At 46.2% G+C, this 23,515-nt stretch overlaps 1 protein-coding gene across 1 annotated transcript in view; it reads right to left on the reverse strand.

Moving 5' to 3' along the window:
• Nucleotides 1-21,830, reverse strand: part of LOC120838957 — a 41,474-nt gene extending 19,644 nt beyond the window's left edge. The window contains exon 1 of the mRNA XM_042292139.1: nucleotides 21,773-21,830. Within this exon, the coding sequence (XP_042148073.1) occupies nucleotides 21,773-21,830 (58 nt within the window). The remainder of the gene's footprint in view (nucleotides 1-21,772) is intronic.
• Between the last annotated feature and the right edge of the window lie 1,685 nt (nucleotides 21,831-23,515).

The following is a 23,515-nucleotide window of genomic DNA, read 5'->3' on the forward strand; positions in this document are numbered from 1 at the left end:
GCAAGTGCCGCCTTTTCGACCGCTGTCAGCATCTTGCCTCCCGCGATGTGTTGAGTTCGTATCCATGAGAACAGTGGATTGGCTTGTGCCCGAGAAAATGCCGAGTACTGAAGTATACTCGTTGAAATGAAAATTACATCAACAATGCATCAATATATTCATTTCGCCATACCCACTACACTCAGTCCAGAGTTCGCACAAACTACGGTAAACAAAGAATACTTAATCAGATCGCACAGCTATTAAACGACCACCCTGAAATACTGTCCATGATAAATAATTCCAACACACTATACACATTTAAACGAACACTGAAAACGTACCTTTCAGGTATAACATGATTTATTAAAGTTTCCGGCCGCATTTCTTTTGTTATATCACTGTATCTTAGTATTTGATTGTTTTTGTTCCTATGTTTCTGTACGTTGTGCTGCTGACTGTACAGGGGGATGGAGCCCTGTCAGGCGATTTAAATCGCCTTTTTGCCCCATCCTCCTAGACACTTGTCTGAATAAAGAATATTATTACATATTATTACAAGTCAAGATACATTACTCCAAGTAGAGCCTTTTTAGGATCACCAATGCAAGGAAGGATCGCAAATGCGGCCATATGCACAATGTTTTTCCTTTATCATTAGGTGCAGGGTCCAAAACAAACGCTTAGTTTATTTATTTATTTATTGAGATTACCCGCATCGCCTCGGAGACAATATTGCGGGGAGAGGTTATCAAAAAACATTCAAGATGAAAATACAAAGGGAAACACATTTTCATTAAGCATTTTACATTCTATTGCAGTTCGAATAGAAAAATGCTATACAGCAAGAGCTTATAGTTGCAAATTTGTATCGATGATCAACTCTTTCTAACACGCAGAAAGGACATCGGATGTAATTGTCTTTATTGATGCTAGTTTTATCATTATATAGACAATAAAAAAGTTTTAATCTTAAAAGTTTCCGTCTGCATGAGAGCAGTTGCCAGTGTAACTGTTCTTTCATAGCCGTGACGCTTACTCTGAACGTATAATCATTCGAGACAAATCTGGCGCAGGGACTTTGTACTCGTTCGAATTTATCCTATAAACTTTTAGATTGAGGGTCCCAAACTATGCATGCCTATTCCAGAACAAAGCGAACAAAAGAAAAATATAAAGTTTCTTTCAATTCTTTTGAGCAATGACGGAAATCACGACCTTAAAGTCCTAACATGCTGTTTGCCTTATTCGTTATTTATATCCTGGTCAGACGACGCTCACTTCTCATCTCGAGTCAGTTCAGAACCGCGGCGCTCGTTTCATACTTAATAATTATCACCGGACAGCTAGTGTATCATCCATGAAATCTCTTCTCTTCTTGCCACTGCTTTCTTTGCGCCGTAAGTGTTCTCGTCTATGTCTTTTCTATAACATATACAATTCTAACCCCATTCTTAAAGAGAAGCTCTTCCTCGTCCCACCTTACGTTTCTCCACGCATTGATCATCAGTACAAAGTCGGCGTTACTCATTCTCGAACCTCAGCCTATCACGATTCTTTCATTCCTAGAACATCGTCAGAGTGGAACCACCTTCCGGCGTCATTAATATTATTACCCTCGTTAGATGTGTTTAAAAGTGCGTTTACTAATTATTTTTGCGAAAGTGACCCGTGCACCTATCATGTCTTCTATTACTGTTTGTTGCTGTTCTTTTTCACTCACTCCACTCTGTAACACCCCCAGAGCCTTGAGGGTATGTACATAAATAAATAAATAAATAAATAAATAAAATTAATATGAGTATTCTTTAGTAAGTCGCTTGAAATAATAACACCTAGATAACGAATTGTATCTGTTTTATCAAGTTGTTGATTGGCAGTGGCATGGCCTATACTCTCTCTATCTTGCTTTTTTCTCGAAAATCTAACTATCTTACATCTTATTACATTCAGCTCCATTCGCCAATTGCTGCACCAATTTAACACACGGTCCAAGTCTAGTTGAAGTTTAGAATAATCTTCATCATCCTCAATTGTTGTGTATATGACGCAATCATCAGAAAAAAGCTTAGAGCGTGAAGAAATATTTCAGCAGATGTCGTTAATATATCTCAGAAAGAGAAGAGGTCCCAACACCGAACCCTGGGGAAGTGGAACACCAGATGTTACAGGCACACTATTGGATGAACAACACTTCAATGCGGAATACGTGTCATTACATGCTCCCAAAGTTACTCCGCGTCATTTCACAACTGGTAATACTCAATAGCTGAGTAAACAGGTGATAAATGGCTGCATTATGAGTGGGAGGCAAAATGGCCCTTTGGCTAGCAGACTACAGGGTTTTTGTCACTCTGGGAGGGCTGCCAGCACAGCAACATTGAGGCATTCTATGCGGAGGGCAAGTTCGTCTGCTCCTTGCGCAGGGGGTAGCGGTGACGTCAGAACGCCGAGCCCTGATTGGCTGATCGCGACCCCCTATCTGAGCGTCGTCTGCTCCTTTGCAACGTCGTCTGCTCGCAACGTCGTCTGCGTCTGTCTTACCTTTCCTGCGACTTTCGGAAGTGCAGAGGCCAGGTTCACAAAACGATTTTACGCCAAAAATATGGAAACGAAATTTTCATAAATTTTGCGCAGGTTACGACGAAATCCTACGACAGCTACGAAGCTGGCATACGCAATTCTTACGATCAAATCAGCATGGCCGACAGCGTCGCGATCGCGACGACCAACGGACGTTTATTTTTCTACGTGCGCTTCTCACGCGTCCCTACTTCAAGCAGCAAATAAAAAGTAAAAAGTACCTGAAACAGACCACGACGAACAAGAACGCTGGATCCACAAACACCCGAAAAAAGCTCCAACGGCCACGATTCCACCGACAACGACCAAGCGAGCACGGCAGATAGGCCTAGCAGGAACTTCGACTCGGCGACCGTCTGCCCACGACCGGCTGGCGCGCTGAATGGACTATGCCCGCGCGACCCTTGTGAACCCTTCCCGTCTTATATTTTGATCGCTGACTTCAATTTTAGATTAAGAGGTCAATCTCTTCCTCTTGTCATCTCCTTGTTTTCCGAGGCAACGGTGACTCTCGCCCGTAAAAAAGCGGTGAATTTCCGACAGTCGCAGGAAAGGTAAAGCAGCCATCGCTTTGACTAGCAGACGTAAAGCAGACGACGTTAACTGCGCCAACCCGCCGACGCCGTTAAAGAATGAGGAGTCTCGCCGCACACGAAAGGAGGGAAAGAGTATTTGGAAGGGAACTTGTGGAAACACTAACCACCCTCACTCTCGGTTCTTAGCAAACAAACCTCGGCGCCTCGGGACACCTCGCCAGTGAGTCCTTTGACTTCCCTCCTTGATGCGTATCTGCTAGTTGTTAGACAGAAACAACGTACCGCTCGAGTTATTTCGTCTGCCCTCTCTGAAAGGCGAAGTCGAGCTCGCTCGACTTCCGAAAGTCGCAGGAAAGGTAAGACAGACGCAGACGACGTTGCAAAGGAGCAGACGACGCTCAGAGAGGGGGTCGCGATCAGCCAATCAGGGCTCGGCGTTCTGACGTCACCGCTACTTCCTGTCTCATGCGCAGAAGACGAAAATGAGCCCACTTGCGAGGCGCATAGACAATCGCAACCACGGCACCAGTTAGGGCCCCTTTAAAACTCCGGCGATTTTTTGAGCAACCCCAACTAACTATATTTTCGAAATCGCCGTCCTTTACTCTTTCCGGTATGCTATTTAGTACCGCGAAATTCAGAATAGTTATTGTGAAATCGGCCAATGAAAATGACGTCAAAACGAAGATTCAAATATACCCGCGCTTTTCATTGCCCTGACGTCACGGGTGGGCTGGCTTACGGTTCGAGCGGGCAGTCTAAAAATGAACTATGCCTAGCATTTGTATCGTGCTGCTGCGTGGGAGCTGGTGCGACTTTCCCAAGCATTCATTTGACACCATAAAACTGTTTGTGATCAGTTGGGAACAAAGCCTACAGTCCAAAGAGTGAACCCCTGCCTACCCATGACGTCACCTTTTCGCTGTTGCCAGTAGAGCTTTTCACTTTGAAATACACGATGAGGACCAAAATTGTAAATTCTCTAACTTCGCGAAAAAAAAGGTTATTTTGTCCAAATATTTGGGTTACTAGTTCAGCGATGTTTGTTGGTGTTTTTAGCAAGTTTTAAGGCAAATCGGGATGAAGAAAACGGCGGAGTACCCCTTAGCCGTTGCTGATTTAAGGCCCACGCTACTTCCGAGCTGCGGCAGTGAAGTGCCACGTCATTTCATAGGCGAAGGTTGCGGGTTCGATCCCCGCTCCTGGCCCAATTTTTCCGCGGCTCTCTTTCCCTTTCCCTAACTTTAAAGCAATAAATTCAATATTCACTTTCTCCCCTCTTCGTTTATTATATATATATATATAATCGGACGGACGTTTCGGAGGGGGACCCTCCTTCTTCAAACGTGACTTTAAAGTGAATATAGGGTTAAAGCATGACTAAGATTCTCGCTCGGAAAGGAAGAAGAGAAAGCAGAACACGGGAGGGGAAGACAGAATGCACAATATAACAACGCAAATGTCCACAATAGTGACGGTAACAGCAATTACTAACATGTACGAGGAGTGGCACTTACAATCACAAAAAAAGTAAAAGAAAGAAAGAAAAGTTACAGAAAAAGAAGCACACGTAAAAACGCCCGGTGAGGGTCGGCATTCTTACACACGTACTCTGACCGAGACTATCGGTGGCCAATTGGGCTACATCCCAATTGGCGGAACGCGACGCGTTCTGTGCTCCGTTCTTTTTATTTCATCTGTCGGGGTCGTTGCGGGGCTCCGTGCGGCAGTCGAGTGTCGGACGCCGCTTACGGCTCGCCATGTTTTCGCTGTCGTCGCTCCGGGAGGAGATATTTCTCTTTCTAGACGAACTCGTCGCCCTCGTTCTGACGCGCACTTCGGCTCTGGTCTTCGGCCTCTGGTTCCGCCGGATGCCTGGGCCCAGGATTCCTCCGGCCACCGATCCTCTGCTCTTGGAGTCCGCCACCATTCTAGCCGGGAAGATACGCGCTGGAAAGGTCTGTCTTGACTTTTTAATTTTTTCGTCTATTCCGTGTTGGGTTGGTTTGGTCGCCTCATAGCTGGGTACCTCACGCAGAGCGGTTTTCCGCAAGGAAATGACGCACGAGTGACGCTGCAAGAACATCATCGTCATGGTCATTGATTGTGGCGGGCAAGCGGGCGATGATGGCGTCAGTGGCGTCATCATCCTCCCTCAAGCAAGTTTTCCGAAAAAAAAAACAAAAAAAAAACAGCTCCACGTTACTATCATTCACTCAACGTCCTGTTCACTCGTCATACTTTACTAGAACCATTAACACTTTAACCATTAGCCTCCTCAGAGCGAATCGCCCCTATTTTATGCTTAAATAAAAAAATAAAAAAACTTAAACGCAAGATGAAAAAAAAAAGAGTTTTTTTATTTTTTTGTTTTAAAGATAAATTACGCATCGACGAAATGCTAATTTTCCGCCCAAATATAGCGCTAGTGGTTCAAACCAGATGCCAAAGTCAAAGAATTAGTCGTTATCTTATTAAAAAAGTTCTAAGATGTTATAATATTTTCGCTGAACAAATGACGACCGACAGAGCCCCCGAACACACAAAAACTAAATGGCGCCGATTACAAAAAAATTGAGGAAAAAAATATCGAACCCCTTTATTCTATTGACATTTTTGAACACAATTTTAAGATATCGGTTCTGAACCTTTGGCATCTGGTTCCGACTGCTAGCGCTACATTTGGGCGGTGGGTGAGCGTTCTCGGACGCGGCTTTTGCGGCAATAGAAAGAAAGCCTGCAACTTTTTGGTTTTTCAATACGCTCTAAAGTTTAAAAAAAAAAAAATCAAATGCAACTAACGCAGGTGCAGCCGCTCGCACTCCTCACACCCTCAATGTTCGACGGCGGAAACTCTCCCGTAGCCTGTGCTGCGTTTCGAGAGTGGTGCTGTTGCCGAGTGACCGGCCCTTTCAGTAACTAGAATTCGCGCCGATCTTGCGGTGCTAATCGCCGCGCCTTCGCCATGATGACAATGCGGCAGAGGCATGTCGAATGTCCCGTGATGACACGCTAAAATAACCTTTTGCTTTTTTTTTTCTCCTGTCATCACCGGCGTTCAAAACGCGCGTGCCTCATTGTCCATCTCGCGATTCGAGCTCAAAGCGGTGGAAAACAGAGGCATATCGTTTACCGGAAGGGCCGGGGCCCCAAAGCGCGCCCCATGCTGCGAGAGGGCTTCCCCTCATGTCCGTTGAGGCCTTGAGGGATGAGACGAAAGGCCGTTCGCCCCGTCGTTCCCTTCTCTATCGTTCGTGTCTGTCCGTATGAACTTGTTTCTCTCGGCCAGGGGGCGCGAGCGAGCGCTTATTAAGACCACAATCCCTAGACGAGAGCTTCCTACAAGTAGCGACATTCTTTGAAGCGCCGACTGCGTGACGGTGCACGTTTTAGGAAGCGAATGGCGGCGCACAGCAGAGGTCTGATCTGAATGACGCCATTTGGTTCCAGAGGAATGTGCTTTGTCATGTGTACTGGTTGTCGTTACTTGTAAAAGAAGTGTCGAGGGACTTAAGGCGCGACCATGTAATGCTTGTATTACTTTTATGCTTGTATTTCATACAAAATGCCTGTGTATTACGCAGGCATTTTTATTGCCTTTTGCGACGGCCCCGTAGACAACTGTCTGATGTATGTCGACTGAATAAAAACACTGAATTGAATTGAAATTGTATTGAGCATAAATTAACGCTGCCGTGTTTGATTTACGCACGTCAGGGTCATGTACGAGTTTGTGTCAGCATCTGTCTAGGCGCGGGAACAGAGCGTATGAAAGAACTCGAGAAATGTTTAAATTAACGATATAACTGTGAAGCTCAAGCTTTCAGTGTGTCACCAAAACGATAAGAATGCTTTTCTAACTGTTATTTTGGTCTTGCTATTAAAAAAAAAATTAGATCACCCATTGAATTTCTGTCACCTTGGCGCTCGCAAGAGAGAAAACGTAATGAGGCACAACCGAAATGCGACCGAAAATGATTAGATTTTGCTCGCCAGACTCGCCAGAAGCAAACTTGAGAGCTGCAGGCCTATGGCGACTCGACGTTCTATTAGTCAGTTTACTGCTTGGCGCCGACTCGGTGGCCCCGGGGCAAGGCCTACGAATCCCCAGCTGGTGTGAATGTGTGAGAAGGGGAGGGGGATGTGTAACGTGAGAAAGGGGATGAGTGTCTTTGCAGGCTAACCGCTTCCGGCGCAGGTGCCGCTAAATGGATAGCACCGAGACGAACATAGATGTCCCGTGTAGCACTAAACCAGACTCGTTCTCGTTACTTGAAAAATGTAATGGATTACAATTACAAATTACCTAGCCTCAAATGTGATGGATTACCGTAACAAATTACTTTCGCTGAAAAGCAACGGATTACTATACTCGTTACGTTACAAATTACTTTCTTGTTACTTTTTCCGTGCACTTACCCAGAAAACAATAGAAACAATTACGATATTTCCTTAAAAATGTTCTGCAACATTACTTTTTATTTCTCATACGCCCGTATCATGGTAGTCCTTGTAAAAATAAAATATTCTATTCAAGAGAAAGAGTGTAGATGCACTCCGTTCACCTGTAATCTGACAGGCAGCGAAAGCTGCAACCACACCTGCCATCCCGCTAGCTTACGGCATGCGGAAATGATACCTGGTATTGTGCAGGCAAAGCTAGCGGTGCGCATGCTCAGTAGCGGCGTCTACCTCCGCTAAGAGATTCGGAGCTAAAGACAAGATCTTCGAAAGCTCCCTTTCGACTCGGCTGTTTCGCCTGTTATTTACAAGAAAAGAAAAACTTGGCTCTAACTTTACAATGTACTGCCAGTGCAGAATGCAGGTGTCCCAGCTTATATTGATTTATTTCTGTAGATTAGAGTTTTTTGTTCTTGCTGATGACAATATCTGGTGTTTTTGGCAAGCAAAGTATGCACTGAAACTCTAGGTTTCCGTTCTCCTTAATGCCCTGAATTTTGAACAGCTCATTAAGAGTTGGCCATAGAGACGACGGACACTCCAAGGCCAAAAACTTGACCATTAAAAAAAAAATGTGGCGGTTACGGGTTATCAATTGTTCATCGGTTCACACTTTTATACCAATATTCGCGGAGGCCAGGGGAGGGGAGGGCATAGAGAGCGAGAGAAACGGTGGCCATCAGTCTCACAAAACAATGGAGGATCACACCACTCTTACGCGTTCTTTCCCTCTCTCTCTCTCAGCACTCCTTAGATGGTCTAGCCCCCCCCCCCCCCCCCCCCTTTATGTTGACAGTTGAGTGTAAAGTGAGGAGTGACCATGCCCAGACAAGTGAACCAAAAGAAGTATCGTCCGTACCCTCAAAGACGATGCTCGTAGCCTCGCACCGGGCGGTTTTACAGCCGTGCTTCAAGAGCGTGCTAGAATAAAGTAGCGCACATCAAAGACAAACAGAATTCCACCCCCTCGAGCGAGGCTACAGCGTCTTACGCGAGTTGTGAACCCGCGAATCGAGAGGGTAGGGACCCGCGTTTGATGTCTGTGCAGTTGGCGGAAAACGTCGAAGAAGTTGGAAAGGGTGAAACGTTGTAAAAGACAAAAACCCCGGGAGAAGAAAAGAACGATGGAAGGCGACGGAGACTTACATGGCGTTGTCTAAATTGATCTTCGTCTCTTGTATATTTGTACATGTCTTGCCCGTTTTTCTAGAGGTTCTAGTACCCGTCGTACAAAAATCGTGTTTCCTCTTCGGCTATTCTCCCCTTCCTGATGTTTTCTATCTGGTTGAACTTGCTTTCTTTATGCTGCTGAATGTTCTGCTCGTATTGGTTCCAGTTACTGTATTATGATCATATGTTTTAAAAAGTAACGAGTAATTAAAGTAATCCGTTACCAATATTTTCTAACGAAATTACAATGCAAATTACTTCCGAAAAAAAGTAACGTGACATTTATAAAATTACTTGAAAAAGTAACGAATTACAAGTAATCCGTTACTTGTAACAGATTACTTCCCAAGTCTGCACTAAACGCCGCTATTAGTTCGCTGATTACGCCACGGGGGTTGTTTATCAAATTTTTGTGTCATGTGAGCTTTCGTATGTACGTCCATAGCCTCCTCTATACGGAGAAAGCCTGGCGCGTCGCGTGAAAAGACGGCCGCCGTAAATGGGAAAGGAGGGGCGGAGAAACGGGAGCGGAGAGAACCTTATCCGCTAGCGCCACAAAAGAGCGAGCGGCCAAACGCAGAAACAATCTTTTTTCTCTCTCTCTTTTCTTGTCGCTATCGTGGAGAGGAGAAACTCAACGTCCACCCTTTCCCGTTTCTCCCTGCGCCCTTTCGAATCGCCGCGCCCGTTTCTCCCGGAGTACGAAAACGACGGTGACGAAAACACAAAAACAAGCGTGGTTCGGGGAGCGGCCGCTCATGACCCAAGCGCTCGCTGTCTAGGTCTGCCCTTTCTGCTCTGCGCTACCATGGTGGTCACCGTTCGGCGCGCTCCTCCTCTCCTTTTTCCTGCGGCCGCGCGCTCTATGGCTCCGTCGTCGATGTGCCAGGCTTTCTCCGTATAGAGGAGGCTATGGTACGTCAGACGGGTAGATGTGTGAACGATCGTGTCAATTAGTACGCGGCTCCCACAAGATGAACACCGTCAGGATATCTGGCCGTTCATTTTGGCATGTGCTCATGCACCCCTGCCTTCAGTGACATCAAGATTTTGCCACCTTATAAAGGTAAACTGTCAAGGGAAATTTATGAGGCATTTGAGATAAATACTAAAAAAATATCATAAGTGACACGTCGTTAGCCTTATCTACTAGCGAAAACTAATTTTTGAAATGCGGGCTGTGCCGTAACACGTAACAACTTAGTGTTTCCTGGTGGCTATATATACAGTTCTGTTTCCACATAATGTTCAGTTGAGAGGCGTCTTTTCCTGTCCCTCTCGCCTTGATCCTTGTGTTACTTCGGTGCTGTTTTCCTTAGCTCTATATGAACCAACTGGCTCAACAATCACCACCGTGCTGCAAGAGGAATTCATACATACGCAACGGGCAGAAAGAGAGGAGGGTACGAGCAGAAACAGGTTGGCTAGAATAAATACTTGGGCGACACGGGCCACTCGAATGCCATTTACAACGAATGACATTCGTGTGATCAATGAATCGGCTAGCGATCTGTCGCGCGTGGGACGCCCCACGCTCGGAGTGTCGCGCGCTACTTGGCCGATCGTTCAAATGTCATTCGTTCTAAATGGCATTCGAGTTGCCCGTGTGGCCCAAGTAATATATGTGAACCCCTAGACACGGAAAAATAAAATAACGGGCAAGCCGAAACGAAATCTCAAAGCCAGGTTATTATATTGTTCTATGCTGTTTTTAAGTTCTTCCTCCCTTTGAGCTAGTTTTACTAAGATAGTATAGTTCTTCCTGTCTCAGGAACTTTAGATCATGAGCTGAGCAGCTCGTTGGCGGATTTTCGCCTCTGGCTATAATAGTTTAGCAACAGATGTGGAATGATGTCGGTCAAAACAACTGAGAGAACAAGACACTTCTAGTAAGGGGATGGAGAAGCATACTTGGCTGTGCTAGCGTTTCCGTGAACCGGCGGTGCACAAGTAGCTCTTTTGGGTTCCGCAGCCAAGATCATTGTGGCTCCAACGTTACACCGATCCTGTGTGTGTTTAGGTACGCCACAGCGTTTTCAAAGTGGTCTATGGAACTTTACCGGTTATTAAAGTGGTGTTATCATTAACTTACAGGCGGTCCGTGAGGTCTGTCTTGTGGACGGTTACGTTCCAATCCGGCTGAAGCCTCAATTCGGCTACTGCCTCAATTCGGATAGAAGTTTCGATCCTGCTGCACGCTTCAGTTCGGCTAGATCTTCAGTTCAGCGACAAGTTTAATTCGGCTGCATGTTTCAGCTTGGCTAGATTCTCGCGTCGATTCTTTCAGTCCTTTCACCGCTGAATGTCTTCGCGTCGCAGTCCTCGGACAGATGATGACTCGTACATCGTGCAAGCACACTTCCGGCGCCTCGCTGCACACAAACGGAAGTAAGCAAAGAACACGGCAGTGTGTTGGCTGTACAGTTGTGGAAGTACGACTGGTTCTTGCCCTACTGTCAGAGAACAAGACCTTGAAGCGGGCGACACCAACGTCTGTTTCCACATAGCTGGTGCTGAACCATGTTACAGGGTCGCCGGAAACATGTTTCTCTTGCGTTTAAAGAAAAAATTGTTTATTTGCTTTCTAAGTGTGGTGCCGGTCCTGTCTGTAGAGCCTCGAGTGGCAGTTAGATGTAGCAACGGTGTCCTATTTTCCAGATGACATTTCTATGTTCAAGAGGACATCTTTTTTTCGTAATCTCGCGAGCAATATTTGCGGTGCCTGCCTTGTGTACGAACGTGTTCAGCGTACTCAGTTTCCAAAGCCATAGCCGTACGGCAGAGGAAACGGTTGCCACGTGCATGGTATAGGTTTTTGCTAGGAAGATCTAGCATTGAGTCGTGAATGCGTGAAGACTTTTTGTGTTTTGTGGCAGCCAGCGAAAGTGTCATCGTACACGATAGGAGTCGCATATTGCTGTAACCCCTTGTACGGTTACCCGGCAGTCCTTTGTCGTGCACTTCCTGCTGTGTGCGCTCAATGGTGCGCTTTGTATACGATTAATTCCATTCTTCCAGCTCAGAAGTGTGGACGTCGTCAGGGCATACATCAAGAGGATCCAGGAGGTGAACCCCGTCCTAAACGCCGTCGTCCACCCGAGGTTCGAAGATGCCCTCGCCGAAGCTGCACAGGTCGACCATCGAGTCTCCCAAGGCTCCTTCGACGAGTCTGCGTCGCCTCTGCTGGGCGTGCCTTTTACGGTTAAGAACGGCGTTGCAGTTAAAGGTATAGCAACCAGTTCCACGATCAGAACATTTTCCTTGACAACAAAAAAAAAAAACCAGGTACCAGGTTCCTGTGACCATAGAAGAACGAGCACGAGTAAGGAAGCACGTGACTTACCAAATCTAATCGAAGCGACCTGAGTGGGAATGTTAGTATATATCTGTAATTAGTTCATTGTGAAGATTTACAATATTTTACAGAGATACCGAAACTGTCCACAACACTATAGCTGGCGTGTTACTAAACACCGCACTCTAAAAAAAAAATAAAGAAGAAATGGAGGGAAAACCGATTTTTCCTCTCGGTTGCCAACGAAAGGGAAGAAAATTTCTCCCGTTCGTCCATTTCACCGATGCACATGTCGCGTCGTTTGATAGCGCTTGAAAAAGGGACGGAAAGTTTCTCCTCCATGTTTACGGCGGCAGCGGCGGTCGGACCGCCGCTGCCTACGCAACTATGTTCGATGGCGGTCCCGGCAGGGACGGCAACCTGAGTGCTTGGTTCCTTTTTATATATTTAGATCTCTTTGAAGGGTGCGTTAAATTTAAATCGCATTAGTAATAATTGTGTTCATTGCTTTTGCACTTCTTGCAGTCCATCTGTTGCATTGCAACAAGTGAGTTTTGCTACATCGTCCTCGTTCTCCCGCTATGCTATATACTCGAACAACTCCCCCTACTGCGCATGCGCGGTGCTAGCGGAGAAAAAGCAGAGCTGCGGAGGCTTGCGGAGGTACGCTTGTTTAACAAAATAGCGAGGCGGGTGTCGCGCGAGAACCGCGTCTCATGTGCCCGCTTCGAGATCGCGCTTGTCCATGGTGGAAGAAACCTTGCTGCTGGGAAAAGTACAGGTGGTGCTTTATCACTGGCAAGCCAAGGGGTGTAGCACGATTGCCCTGCGTGCAGAATCTGACGCAAAAGCCCGGCGTCATTATATAGCCTGATGTTTCGAAACCCCTGCGTACAATTACCCCGTCCCGTATTCCCACCGTTCCAAAAACCTCGTCCCACCCTCTTCACGCTTCAACCAGCATTGTACTATGTCTTAACCTAATATGGCGAGCATCAAAAATGGCGGACAGTATCTTCTGCAACCGCTATTGCGCGTAGGCGACCCTGGAACAGGTCCATTGCAGAAATCCAGTCATGCACTCTGCTATCATAGAGGTATACCAGTGAGGTATACTAAGACTTAAAATTATAGCCTTATCTGCCTAAATGGATGCACATATTTTTAGAACGACTTAAGAAGAATGGAGTGTTTCGTGCTGTACGTTATAAGTACGGCGCCGCGTGAGCTGCGAGTTAACAGTCCTGACAAAAGCCACTTCGTCCGAACTGTGAATTCGCGCATGCTTCAGAGTCCATGAAAGCTTTGGTTCAATGCTTATTAACATAAACTGCAACTTTAAATGTTTTGCCAGTATCTGATATTTTCTGAGTTCTAATGTCACGAGACCTGAATGTGTATAGCGTGCGCCTGAAGGACGGGAAGCTTTATCCAGGTTTCCCCGTGTACGGCATAATTATGTTACACAAGATCGCGTGCACACTTACTGACCCTTTAGCTAAAAGCAGAATGCTCCACCCTCGCGCTGAGGACCCGACCACCTGACACGGGGGATTTGTGCCATAGGCTTCTGCATGAAACTGTGGCCCTTGAAAGCGGGGCAAAAAAAGCGAGGCGTTTGCCACGGGGAATTTGCCACGGGGCTTTTGACATTGGGTGCTTTCGTGCACCACCCCAAGCAAAGAACGGTCTCTTTGATCGTGTTAAAGGGATGGTGAACCGAAATTTGGATTTCAAGAAAACAATGCTGGAGATGTAGGCCGGACGCTACAATCCCTACAACACTGCTAGTAAGGCGATAGCTCAAATGAACGGCCGTATTTTTGGTAAAAGAAGTATTGAACCAGGCCGTCGAGGCGCGTGGCCGTCAAGGTACCTAGTTTCCTCCTCTCTTCGCTCCCTCAAGGCCGCGAGGCGGAGAAGACGCGAGGCTCAACGGTATAGTACCTCTGGTATGCTGGATGTTTTTTTTTTCGGGGTGCCACAGGGGTCAATACTTGGCGCGTTGTTATTTTTGATTTATGTAAATGATTTGCCGGCTTGTGTTGATCCAACTGTAAAAGTGAGGCTTTTCGCCGACGATTACGTCAGAACCATAGCTGGACCTGAGAGTCGGATAATTCTTAACAAATCATTGCAAAACATAAGCCTTTGATACGTGTAAGACATGGGGTATAAAAATCGATCAGGAAAAAACTGCTGTTATCACTATCACTAACAAGAAAAGCCGTTAGACTTCTCATATATGTTAGATAATAAATTCATTAATAAAGCAAATGAAATAAAGTACCTGGGAGTTTCAATCTGCAGTAACCGTAAAGGGACCATGAAATGACTTTTTTACTTTTTCCAGATAACTTTTACATTAAACCGTCAATGTTCACTGAATGCCGAACAGGCATCCGTTTTCGTCTCGGTTTATTAACTTCTACACAAAAAATTAACGAAATATCGACTTTTTCTTGACCGCAAAAGAAGCCGTGACGTACGCTGCTTCCGGAACCGGAAGTTCTCTCGGCGGTAGGAGATGGGAGCGTTAGCGGCGACGAGTTGGGGTGCGCCGGTAGGTTTTACTGCGCCGATGTCACCGACGTATTTTCTGAATCGGCGCCTCTCATCGCCGCATCGCAGCTGAGCGAAATTCAATGAGATACGTTGCGCTACAGCGACAGCATGGGACTAGTCCCATACACCGGTATGCCTGTTGGGAAGTGCAGCGAGTCTTCCGGTGAAGACTCCAGAAGTCAACCCAACTGTCATTGTTGGTAAAAGGCGGCCAGTGTCAGTCGTTTGCAAAGCGACGTAGATGGAAACAAATTGCCGCGGCGTTTTTCGCGGTCTCGGAGATGCAGGAGCGAGCCTACGTTAAAAAAGATACGTTTGAACTACGAGTGTCAGCAAGAGCCACGTAAATACCTGTTCACACTCGGAGCGGACGCGCGCGTTTGATGGAAGTGCTGTATTCGCGCTGTTGGTAAGCGCTTCGGGACCGATCTTTTACGATTGCAACTCGATACTGACCGTGACGCGACACTCGGCAAAGAAAGGTTGGACCGGTATTGCACGTATACCTCCCACGAACTGTTACAGCTCGACAGTGACGTGCAGTCTGTCAGAATAAAAATGGCATACCAATAACAAAGAGTACATACCGTGTTACGAAGGTAATCCATACAGCGTTTATTTCAGCTCTATATCACACAAAACAAGAAGAGAGAATCGACGAGGGTCTCTTTTCGACGAGTGTTCGTCAACACTGCCTCGGAAAACAAGGGGAAGAGATTGACCTCACCTCTTAATCTAAAATTGAGGTCAGCGATCAAACTATAATACGGGAAGGGTCCACAAGGGTAGCACGGGCATATTCCATTCAGCACGCCAGCCGGTCGTAGGCAGGCAGACGGTCTTGCGACGAAGCAACGCTGCGCCGAGTCGGAGTGCCTGCTAGGCCTATATTCTGAGAACTTGGTCGAAGCGGGATTCGCGGCTGTTGTCGCTGTTCTCGGGTGTTTGTGGATCCAGCGTTCTTGTTCGTCGTGGTCTGTTTTAGGTACATTTTTTTTCTTGCTGCTTGAAGTCGGCACGCGCGAGATGAACACATAGAAAAATAAACGTTCAGTCAGTCAGAGTTTTGAGAGGAAGGAAGCCAAAGGAAATAACCGTTCTAAGTCGGCCCTGCCCTACTGCGCACGCGCAGTAGTTGCTTCGTTTACCACACGATAGATGGCGCTTGGCTCTCAGCATTATCAAATCTGGCAATTTTCGCCACACATCTCTAATTATGCTACAAAATGTGGATCTCAATATTATTTAACAAAACTTTTAGGAAACATTCGCCGGCTATTTATTGTTTACGATCGCGGTGCTGGTGAGGTAGGCTCTTACCCAATAGGCGACCTGGATTTGGCTGACGTGCTCCATTTCCGCGCATGCATCGTAGTGAACAGGCGAAGGAAGGAAGGCGCAAAAGAGTCCAGTTTTCTTTTAAAAGTTCTATAGCAAATAATTTTTTTTTGGCTCCCTAGTTTTGTGTTTTTGTGTTTCTTTTCACACCTTTTACGACGTGCGGTGGATGAAATTCGATTTTAAAATCATTTCATGGTCCCTAGACCGACCAACGAAACCATTTTCCGCAAGGTAGGAGAAAGGCCCTCGCGCCCTCCTCTTTTCACCCTCTCCCAAAAATCACGTGACGGCAGGTGCTCGTTTTGTGTCGGCTTTTTCTGTAGGGATAGTCCTCAAAAACCGCGAAATGAGCGGCTAGCTGTGAGCGCAAAGACGACCTTGAGACGTCCAGGTGTCTTCCCTCGTTGACGCGGGCTCGCTCAATCCGCGAGATTGAGGAACCCAGCGCGACCGAACTCTTTTTCCCATGAGCTGCAGGTCCGAGGCCGCTCGGTCGGTGGAGATCGAGGGGTCTTGGTATGCTGGGTTCGTTCCAGCAGCCGCTTTCTGGCATCGCGCGGCTGCTGGAACCATTCCCGTGTCTGCACAAGGATTGGCTTGCGCAATAAAGGGTTCAGGTCGTCGATAATACTTTTATTTTCTAAACTTATAAATCAAGTGGCTTTCCCTAATCTCTTCATTACTGTTTGAAACACATCTCCTCTCATAGGTTGTTCATCCCATTTTGGACTCTTTTGCGTATTTATTTGTCCTTACCTCTACGTGATGACTGTTTTATAACTTGATAAAGACCTTTAAATATTGGCGCGGGCTTGCGCGATCAACGCTGTCCCGGATTTATTCAAAATTGGAAAGATTGGCGTCAGGAGGGGTTGAAGAAGCAAACCGTAATTCTTGCTTCTAATGAAGATGCCACAATCGTATGATCGGTTTATGCTTCACTTGCCTCCACAGCGCCCCATCGTTTGCACTATCGCAACTTCTCAGTGACATAGCTGTATACCACATTTTACTCATGGTTACTATAGATGTGGCCCCATAGGCTTTCCCGTTATGAGCGAGTCGACTTTTTAACGACCGGCGACTCTCCTGAGTGAGAATAAATATTATCACCTTCCCACAACATCCACCCCTTTCTCCCCCCTCCCTTTCTCGAGTTGGGGAGATATCAGGCCACTCCAGGGAAGCAGCCTGCAGTCTGCGCTTTTCGGCTACTCATTTCCAACACATTCGAACGTGGAAGTAAACACATCGCATGAACGACGCCCAGTTTATTTGCAACCTAAGTAATGTGGCTCTATACTGTTTTGACCCAATCAATTTAATCATCAATCATTATTCGTGACGATTTCATGGTGAAAGTGTGTTCGCCGTGATGCCACGAAAGTGATCGATTCAAAGTTTTGCTGAAATACTCGCTCCTGTGACGCACTAGTGCGTAAGGTCAAAGCACCCGAGGCAGTGCGTAATACTTTTCAACTGTCGTTGACGATAAAACATTTGTTTGGAAGTGCGTAAAATTGTTTACGCACTTCCCACAAAATGTTTAAAATCAGCTTGCGAAAACTGTTGCTTCCACCCTCTCTCTCTCTTTCTTTTTTTTTTTTTTCGCGCCACTACAAAAAATAGCGGCCGAACAACGAAATTCTATCAAAACCTCGCTTCTTAGAGAAAGGACACCAGGCTATAGGGTAGTGAATCTGCCAGGGAGTTTGTAGAAATAAAGGGCGACCATTGAATCTAGCCTTCTGCACATCATGCCCGGGATATTTCCATTTTCCTTCCACGCGATTGGAAGGCAAGACGCTGGGGGAATTTATGTGCACTAACATGCTGCTTCTAAAAGAAAGTACCAGATTTCTTGTGCATGTCAATCTACATGTAAATAGTTTAATCAGTGTGCACAAACATTCGCGGCCTGGAGGATGACATGGAAGCATGGCGGAAAGCAGCTTGCTGGAAATATAAGTCTCTATTGCATTGCACTGGTGTGAAAAATTATTACGCATTTTTGTTTTATTTCTGTGCGAAAATAAAAACAGCGTTTAGAAACCGAACACTGTGTTTCGAGGTGCGCCGAAAGGACATAAAGAACCGGGACAACCTGAACAATACGAGGCGCCTTGCGTCACTCAGCTTTTCCTGGTTTCTTGGTTTTCCGGAGCCTTTCAAAAGGGGTTGAAAAATTATGAACCGATTGGCCCGACTTGCCACATTAGAGCAGTTCATTTTCATTACGACAGGTTCTCTTAGAGCGTCCTGCATAGTTCAGCTTGTACTGGTCCGTTTTTATTTTCGGTTCTTTTCAAAAAGTGAGCTCTAAGCTACTGGACCAACCTACAACATTCAAAATTTACGGAAGCGGAGAAGTTTTGGGAGGGCCAAGCGGGCAAGGGTTGCACGCCTCTCGAACCACCGTCCGTTACCTTTGCTTAGCGGCTGGGCTTTGCGAGCAGAATGCGAGCTTGCTCGAGTAACTTGGATCCGTTCAGAAAATAATCCCCTCTAAACAACCATCTCCGCCGCTTTGGAAGAACGTAAGTGGGCGAACGAGACGCCTCTGGGTTTTGCGTCACGCCTACATTTCAAGGGTCAGACTTACTGTTCCCGACACCAGCACGATTGACGGCACCGCCCGCGTCTTTGATTGTATATTGATACGGGGTAGGAGAAGAGCGCGACGGCCCGCGGCCGTAGTGCGTTAATTCTGGCTCGCACTCTGGCGGGCAATCAGATTAAAAAACTACCGCTGAGAACCACCCCGTGTATATACTCGAAAACATGATAAGCATCGAATAGGAGTGAACGTAGACGTATAATGATCCGATGCAAAGTTTCGCTTGATTCCTAAACGAATAATGCCATAGCCAAGTACACCTTTACATCAAATTGTTAGACAGAATTGAAGAGAAGATTGTGTGTTTCTTGAAAGAGATTTCGGCCGCCTTCTATCCGGTCCGCTTTTCTATAGGCCCCAAATAACGTGGGCGAATCTTTCCGTTGCATTTCCACTTCTCCGCTTCCGCAGTTAATGAATGTGGTAGTTTGGTCCAGTGGCTTAGAGCCCACGTTTTGAAAAGAACCGAAAATAAAAACGGATCAGTACAAGCTGGAATATGCAAGACGCTTGAAGACAGCCTGTCGCAATGGAAATGAACTGCTCTAATGTGGTAAGTCGGGTCAGTTCATAATTTTCATCCCCTTTTGAAAGGCTCCGAACAAACAAGGAACCAGGACGAGCTCTGATTGTCCCGGTTTTTTATGTCCTTTCGGCGCTCCTCAAAACGCACAGGGTTCGGTTTCTAAACGCTGTTTTTATTTTGGCACGGAACTAAGACAAACATACGTAATAATTCTTCACACCAGTGCAATGCAACAGAGACTTCTATTTTCAGCAAGCTGCTTTCCGCCATGCTTCCATGTCATTCTCCAGGCCGCGAATGTTTGTGCACAGTGATTAAACTATTTACATCTAAATTGACATGCACTATAAATCTGGTAATTTCTTTTAGAAGCAGCATGTTAGCGCACACAAATTCTCCCAGCGTCTTGCCTTCGAATCGCGTGGAAGCAAATTGGAAATATCCCGGGCATGATTTGTGCAGAAGGCTAGGTTCAATGGTCGCCCATCATTTCTACAAACTCCCTGGCAGATTCACGACCATATAGCCTACTGTCCTTTCTCCAAGAAGCGAGGTATTGATAGAATTTTGTTGCTCGGCCGCTATCTTTTGTAGTGGCGCGAAAAAAAAAAGGGAGAAAGAGAGAGGAAAGCAACGGTTTCCGCAAGCTGATTTTTTTTAGTATTTTTTTTTTAGCCATTGCGATATTTTGTTGTCTTTCGGTATGCTTTTGTGGTGTAAACAATTTTACGCACTTCCCACAAATATTTCATCGTCAACGACAGTTTTAAAGTATTACGCACTGCCTCGGGTGCGTTGACCTTGCGCACTAGAGCGTCACAGGAGCGCGCATTTCCGCAAAATAAATACGAGGACCTATTTCTCCCTTTGAATCGACCATTTTTGTGGCATCACGGCGAACACACTTTCACCATGAAATCGTCACGAATAATGATTGATGATTAAATTGATTGGGTCAAAACAGTATAGAGCCACATTACTTAGGTTGCAAATAAACTGGGCGTCGTTCATGCGATGTGTTTACTTCCACGTTCGAATGTGTTGGAAATGAGTAGCCGAAAAGCGCAGACTGCAGGCTGCTTCCCTGGAGTGGCCTGATATCTCCCCAACTCGAGAAAGGGAGGGGGGAGAAAGGGGTGGATGTTGTGGGAAGGTGATAATATTTATTCTCACTCAGGAGAGTCGCCGGTCGTTAAAAAGTCGACTCGCTCATAACGGGAAAGCCTATGGGGCCACATCTATAGTAACCATGAGTAAAATGTGGTATACAGCTATGTCACTGAGAAGTTGCGATAGTGCAAACGATGGGGCGCTGTGGAGGCAAGTGAAGCATAAACCGATCATACGATTGTGGCATCTTCATTAGAAGCAAGAATTACGGTTTGCTTCTTCAACCCCTCCTGACGCCAATCTTTCCAATTTTGAATAAATCCGGGACAGCGTTGATCGCGCAAGCCCGCGCCAATATTTAAAGGTCTTTATCAAGTTATAAAACAGTCATCACGTAGAGGTAAGGACAAATAAATACGCAAAAGAGTCCAAAATGGGATGAACAACCTATGAGAGGAGATGTGTTTCAAACAGTAATGAAGAGATTAGGGAAAGCCACTTGATTTATAAGTTTAGAAAATAAAAGTATTATCGACGACCTGAACCCTTTATTGCGCAAGCCAATCCTTGTGCAGACACGGGAATGGTTCCAGCAGCCGCGCGATGCCAGAAAGCGGCTGCTGGAACGAACCCAGCATACCAAGACCCCTCGATCTCCACCGACCGAGCGGCCTCGGACCTGCAGCTCATGGGAAAAAGAGTTCGGTCGCGCTGGGTTCCTCAATCTCGCGGATTGAGCGAGCCCGCGTCAACGAGGGAAGACACCTGGACGTCTCAAGGTCGTCTTTGCGCTCACAGCTAGCCGCTCATTTCGCGGTTTTTGAGGACTATCCCTACAGAAAAAGCCGACACAAAACGAGCACCTGCCGTCACGTGATTTTTGGGAGAGGGTGAAAAGAGGAGGGCGCGAGGGCCTTTCTCCTACCTTGCGGAAAATGGTTTCGTTGGTCGGTCTTTAAGTGAGAGTCGCATGTCACGAACGCATGAAGTAATGCATTTAAGAAGTTAAGCTACTTGAGAAGAAAATTAAAAAAAGAAACAACAACTTTACGCCTGCAAATAAACTGTCAGCAAACAAGGCACTGGTCAGACCAGTGCTGGAATATGCCAGTATGATCTGGAGTCCGCATCAGGATTACCTTGTCAATAAGCTGGAAAAAGTTCAAAGGATTGCAGTAAGGTTCATCTATTCTGGTTACTCATGGAGGGCTAAGTTGGACACCTTATAAGATAGAAGAACGCAAAGTTGGACACCCCGAAAAGATAGAAGAAAAATTGCTAGCTTGAAGTTTTTGTACGCACTGCATCAACAACAAATAAATATTGCACAAGAAATATACCTCAAGGCCCCCTTCGTGCACTCAAAGCGAACCAATCATAACAAGACAGTCAGGCCGTGTTCAGCCCAAAACAACACAATTAAATATTCCTCTTCCTCCGCGTTATTTATGAATGGAATAAGTTACAAGAAGAAATCGCAAATAGTACATCAGCGCAGTCTTTTGACCAGACTCTCACTTCTATGCACCAGCATAACATTCCGCTTATGCGTTTTGTTATTCTTTATTTTTATTGCGGATGTTTTATACCACTGTATTGCTTCTTGTCTGTACAAATTCCCACTTCTGTATCAATACTGTAGGTCATTGTAGACCCTTCAATGACCTACAGTATTGATAAATAATAAAAAAATAATGTCATCTCTGCAAGGAACATAGGGGACACGCGAGTTCTTCCTTGAAGAGAGGAAATGCTACTCTTTTTTTTTTTTTTACGGTGTGGACGCTCGCGGCCTTAATGACTGCTAACAAAAACATGCGTTTTATTCCAATATTAGATCAGCATCCTTTAGAGCCTTCCGCGTAAACAAGCTCACTGCACTCACAAGAAACGAAAGTATGGAGGCGAGGAGGAAACATCATAATCAAAAACCTTGAGATACGGAGAAATAAACTAACGGACAGCGCAACACGTAATCTTATTTTGTGTTGTGCTGTCCGTTGTTTTATTTCGCCGTATCTCAAGGTTTTAAATGATGAGGTCACTACGCTCGTTGCGGATCTATTTTGTTCTGCTTCGAAAGCAGATAACTCGACGTGGCAGCAGCCTATTCAATCTTCGGCGCCTATATTTAAAAGTTATCAACCCAGCACGCAACCTTTAAACATAAATGTCCTCCGAGGTCTGCACTTCTTATCGCAATTACCGGGTCAACGATTGGTCTACGGGCCGCTGTCGTTTGAACGAGCAGACGACAAGCAGAAACGTTTGAGGGAGCAGACGACAACTCGAACGATGAGGCGGCCGCGTTCATGTATGAACAAAACAAATCTGACGATCACAAGTATCTGTGAATTCAATCCAAAGTGCTTTCCGCCCAAGCAATCGTAGTCCGACGGCGTCTGTTTTTCCTTTTTAACGGCCCCTGTTCACGTTCTCGGACGAACCGAGCAGGCAGAAAACGCATGAAAACTGACCTTCACTGCCTTTCACGACTTTTTTGGTAAAGCCCCAGTCGCGGCGTTTCGACGAGAAGGCAGGTTTTTGTCCGGTTTCTTCCGGAGTAACACAAGAATGCACGTGCCCCATGGCCGCTTCCGCCCACAGCCCCAGACCGGAAGTGCGCCCGACGCGCCACCACCGCGCCGTGACGTAACAGAGATGAGTTCGACCGACTTCAGGGCGCTGCCATCTTGCTTGGCTGTGGTGCGCTTGGACGAGTCATAATCCGATTACGAAGCCTTGCTAAGGCGTCGTAATCGGATTATGGCTGCGCCCAAGAGCGCACCCCACTGAGGAAGATGGCGGCGCCCTGGGCCCGGACTTGCAAACGTGTATAGACCTTTTCTGCAAGTGCGCCGCCATCTTGAATTGACGTCACTTCCAGTATGGGCGAAAACATTGTTTTGCCTTTGCCACGCCAATAGAAGGCATTTAGGATATAAGCGTAACCGTCACACTTTCTCGTTTTGCCTCCCCTTTATTTTTTTACTATTTGCAGGTTGAAACGTTGGATTATTTTTTCGTCGCCCATACCGGATACGCCTATTAGGTGGCTGGAGACGAGAGTACACAGAAAAGGTCTATAGGCTGGGGATATCGCACGCTGGGCTGTGAATTTGTAAACACGACTGAGAAGAGGTTTCCCTCGCCCGTTTTTCGTTCTGCGTAACGACGACGTTTTCAGCTTTTGACCCACCGTATACCGATGCATGGCATACAATTTTTTCTTCGAACGCCAAACATATTGACCAAATGAAGGAGGATATTTTATGCATGGGTGTTCTTGCGTAGAAGGCTTGCGGTTACCATTATAGGGCACGCAGCAGGTA

This window comes from Ixodes scapularis, unplaced genomic scaffold (genome assembly GCF_016920785.2).
Source record: "Ixodes scapularis isolate PalLabHiFi unplaced genomic scaffold, ASM1692078v2 PGA_scaffold2__306_contigs__length_199485367, whole genome shotgun sequence".
NCBI lineage: Eukaryota > Metazoa > Arthropoda > Arachnida > Ixodida > Ixodidae > Ixodes > Ixodes scapularis.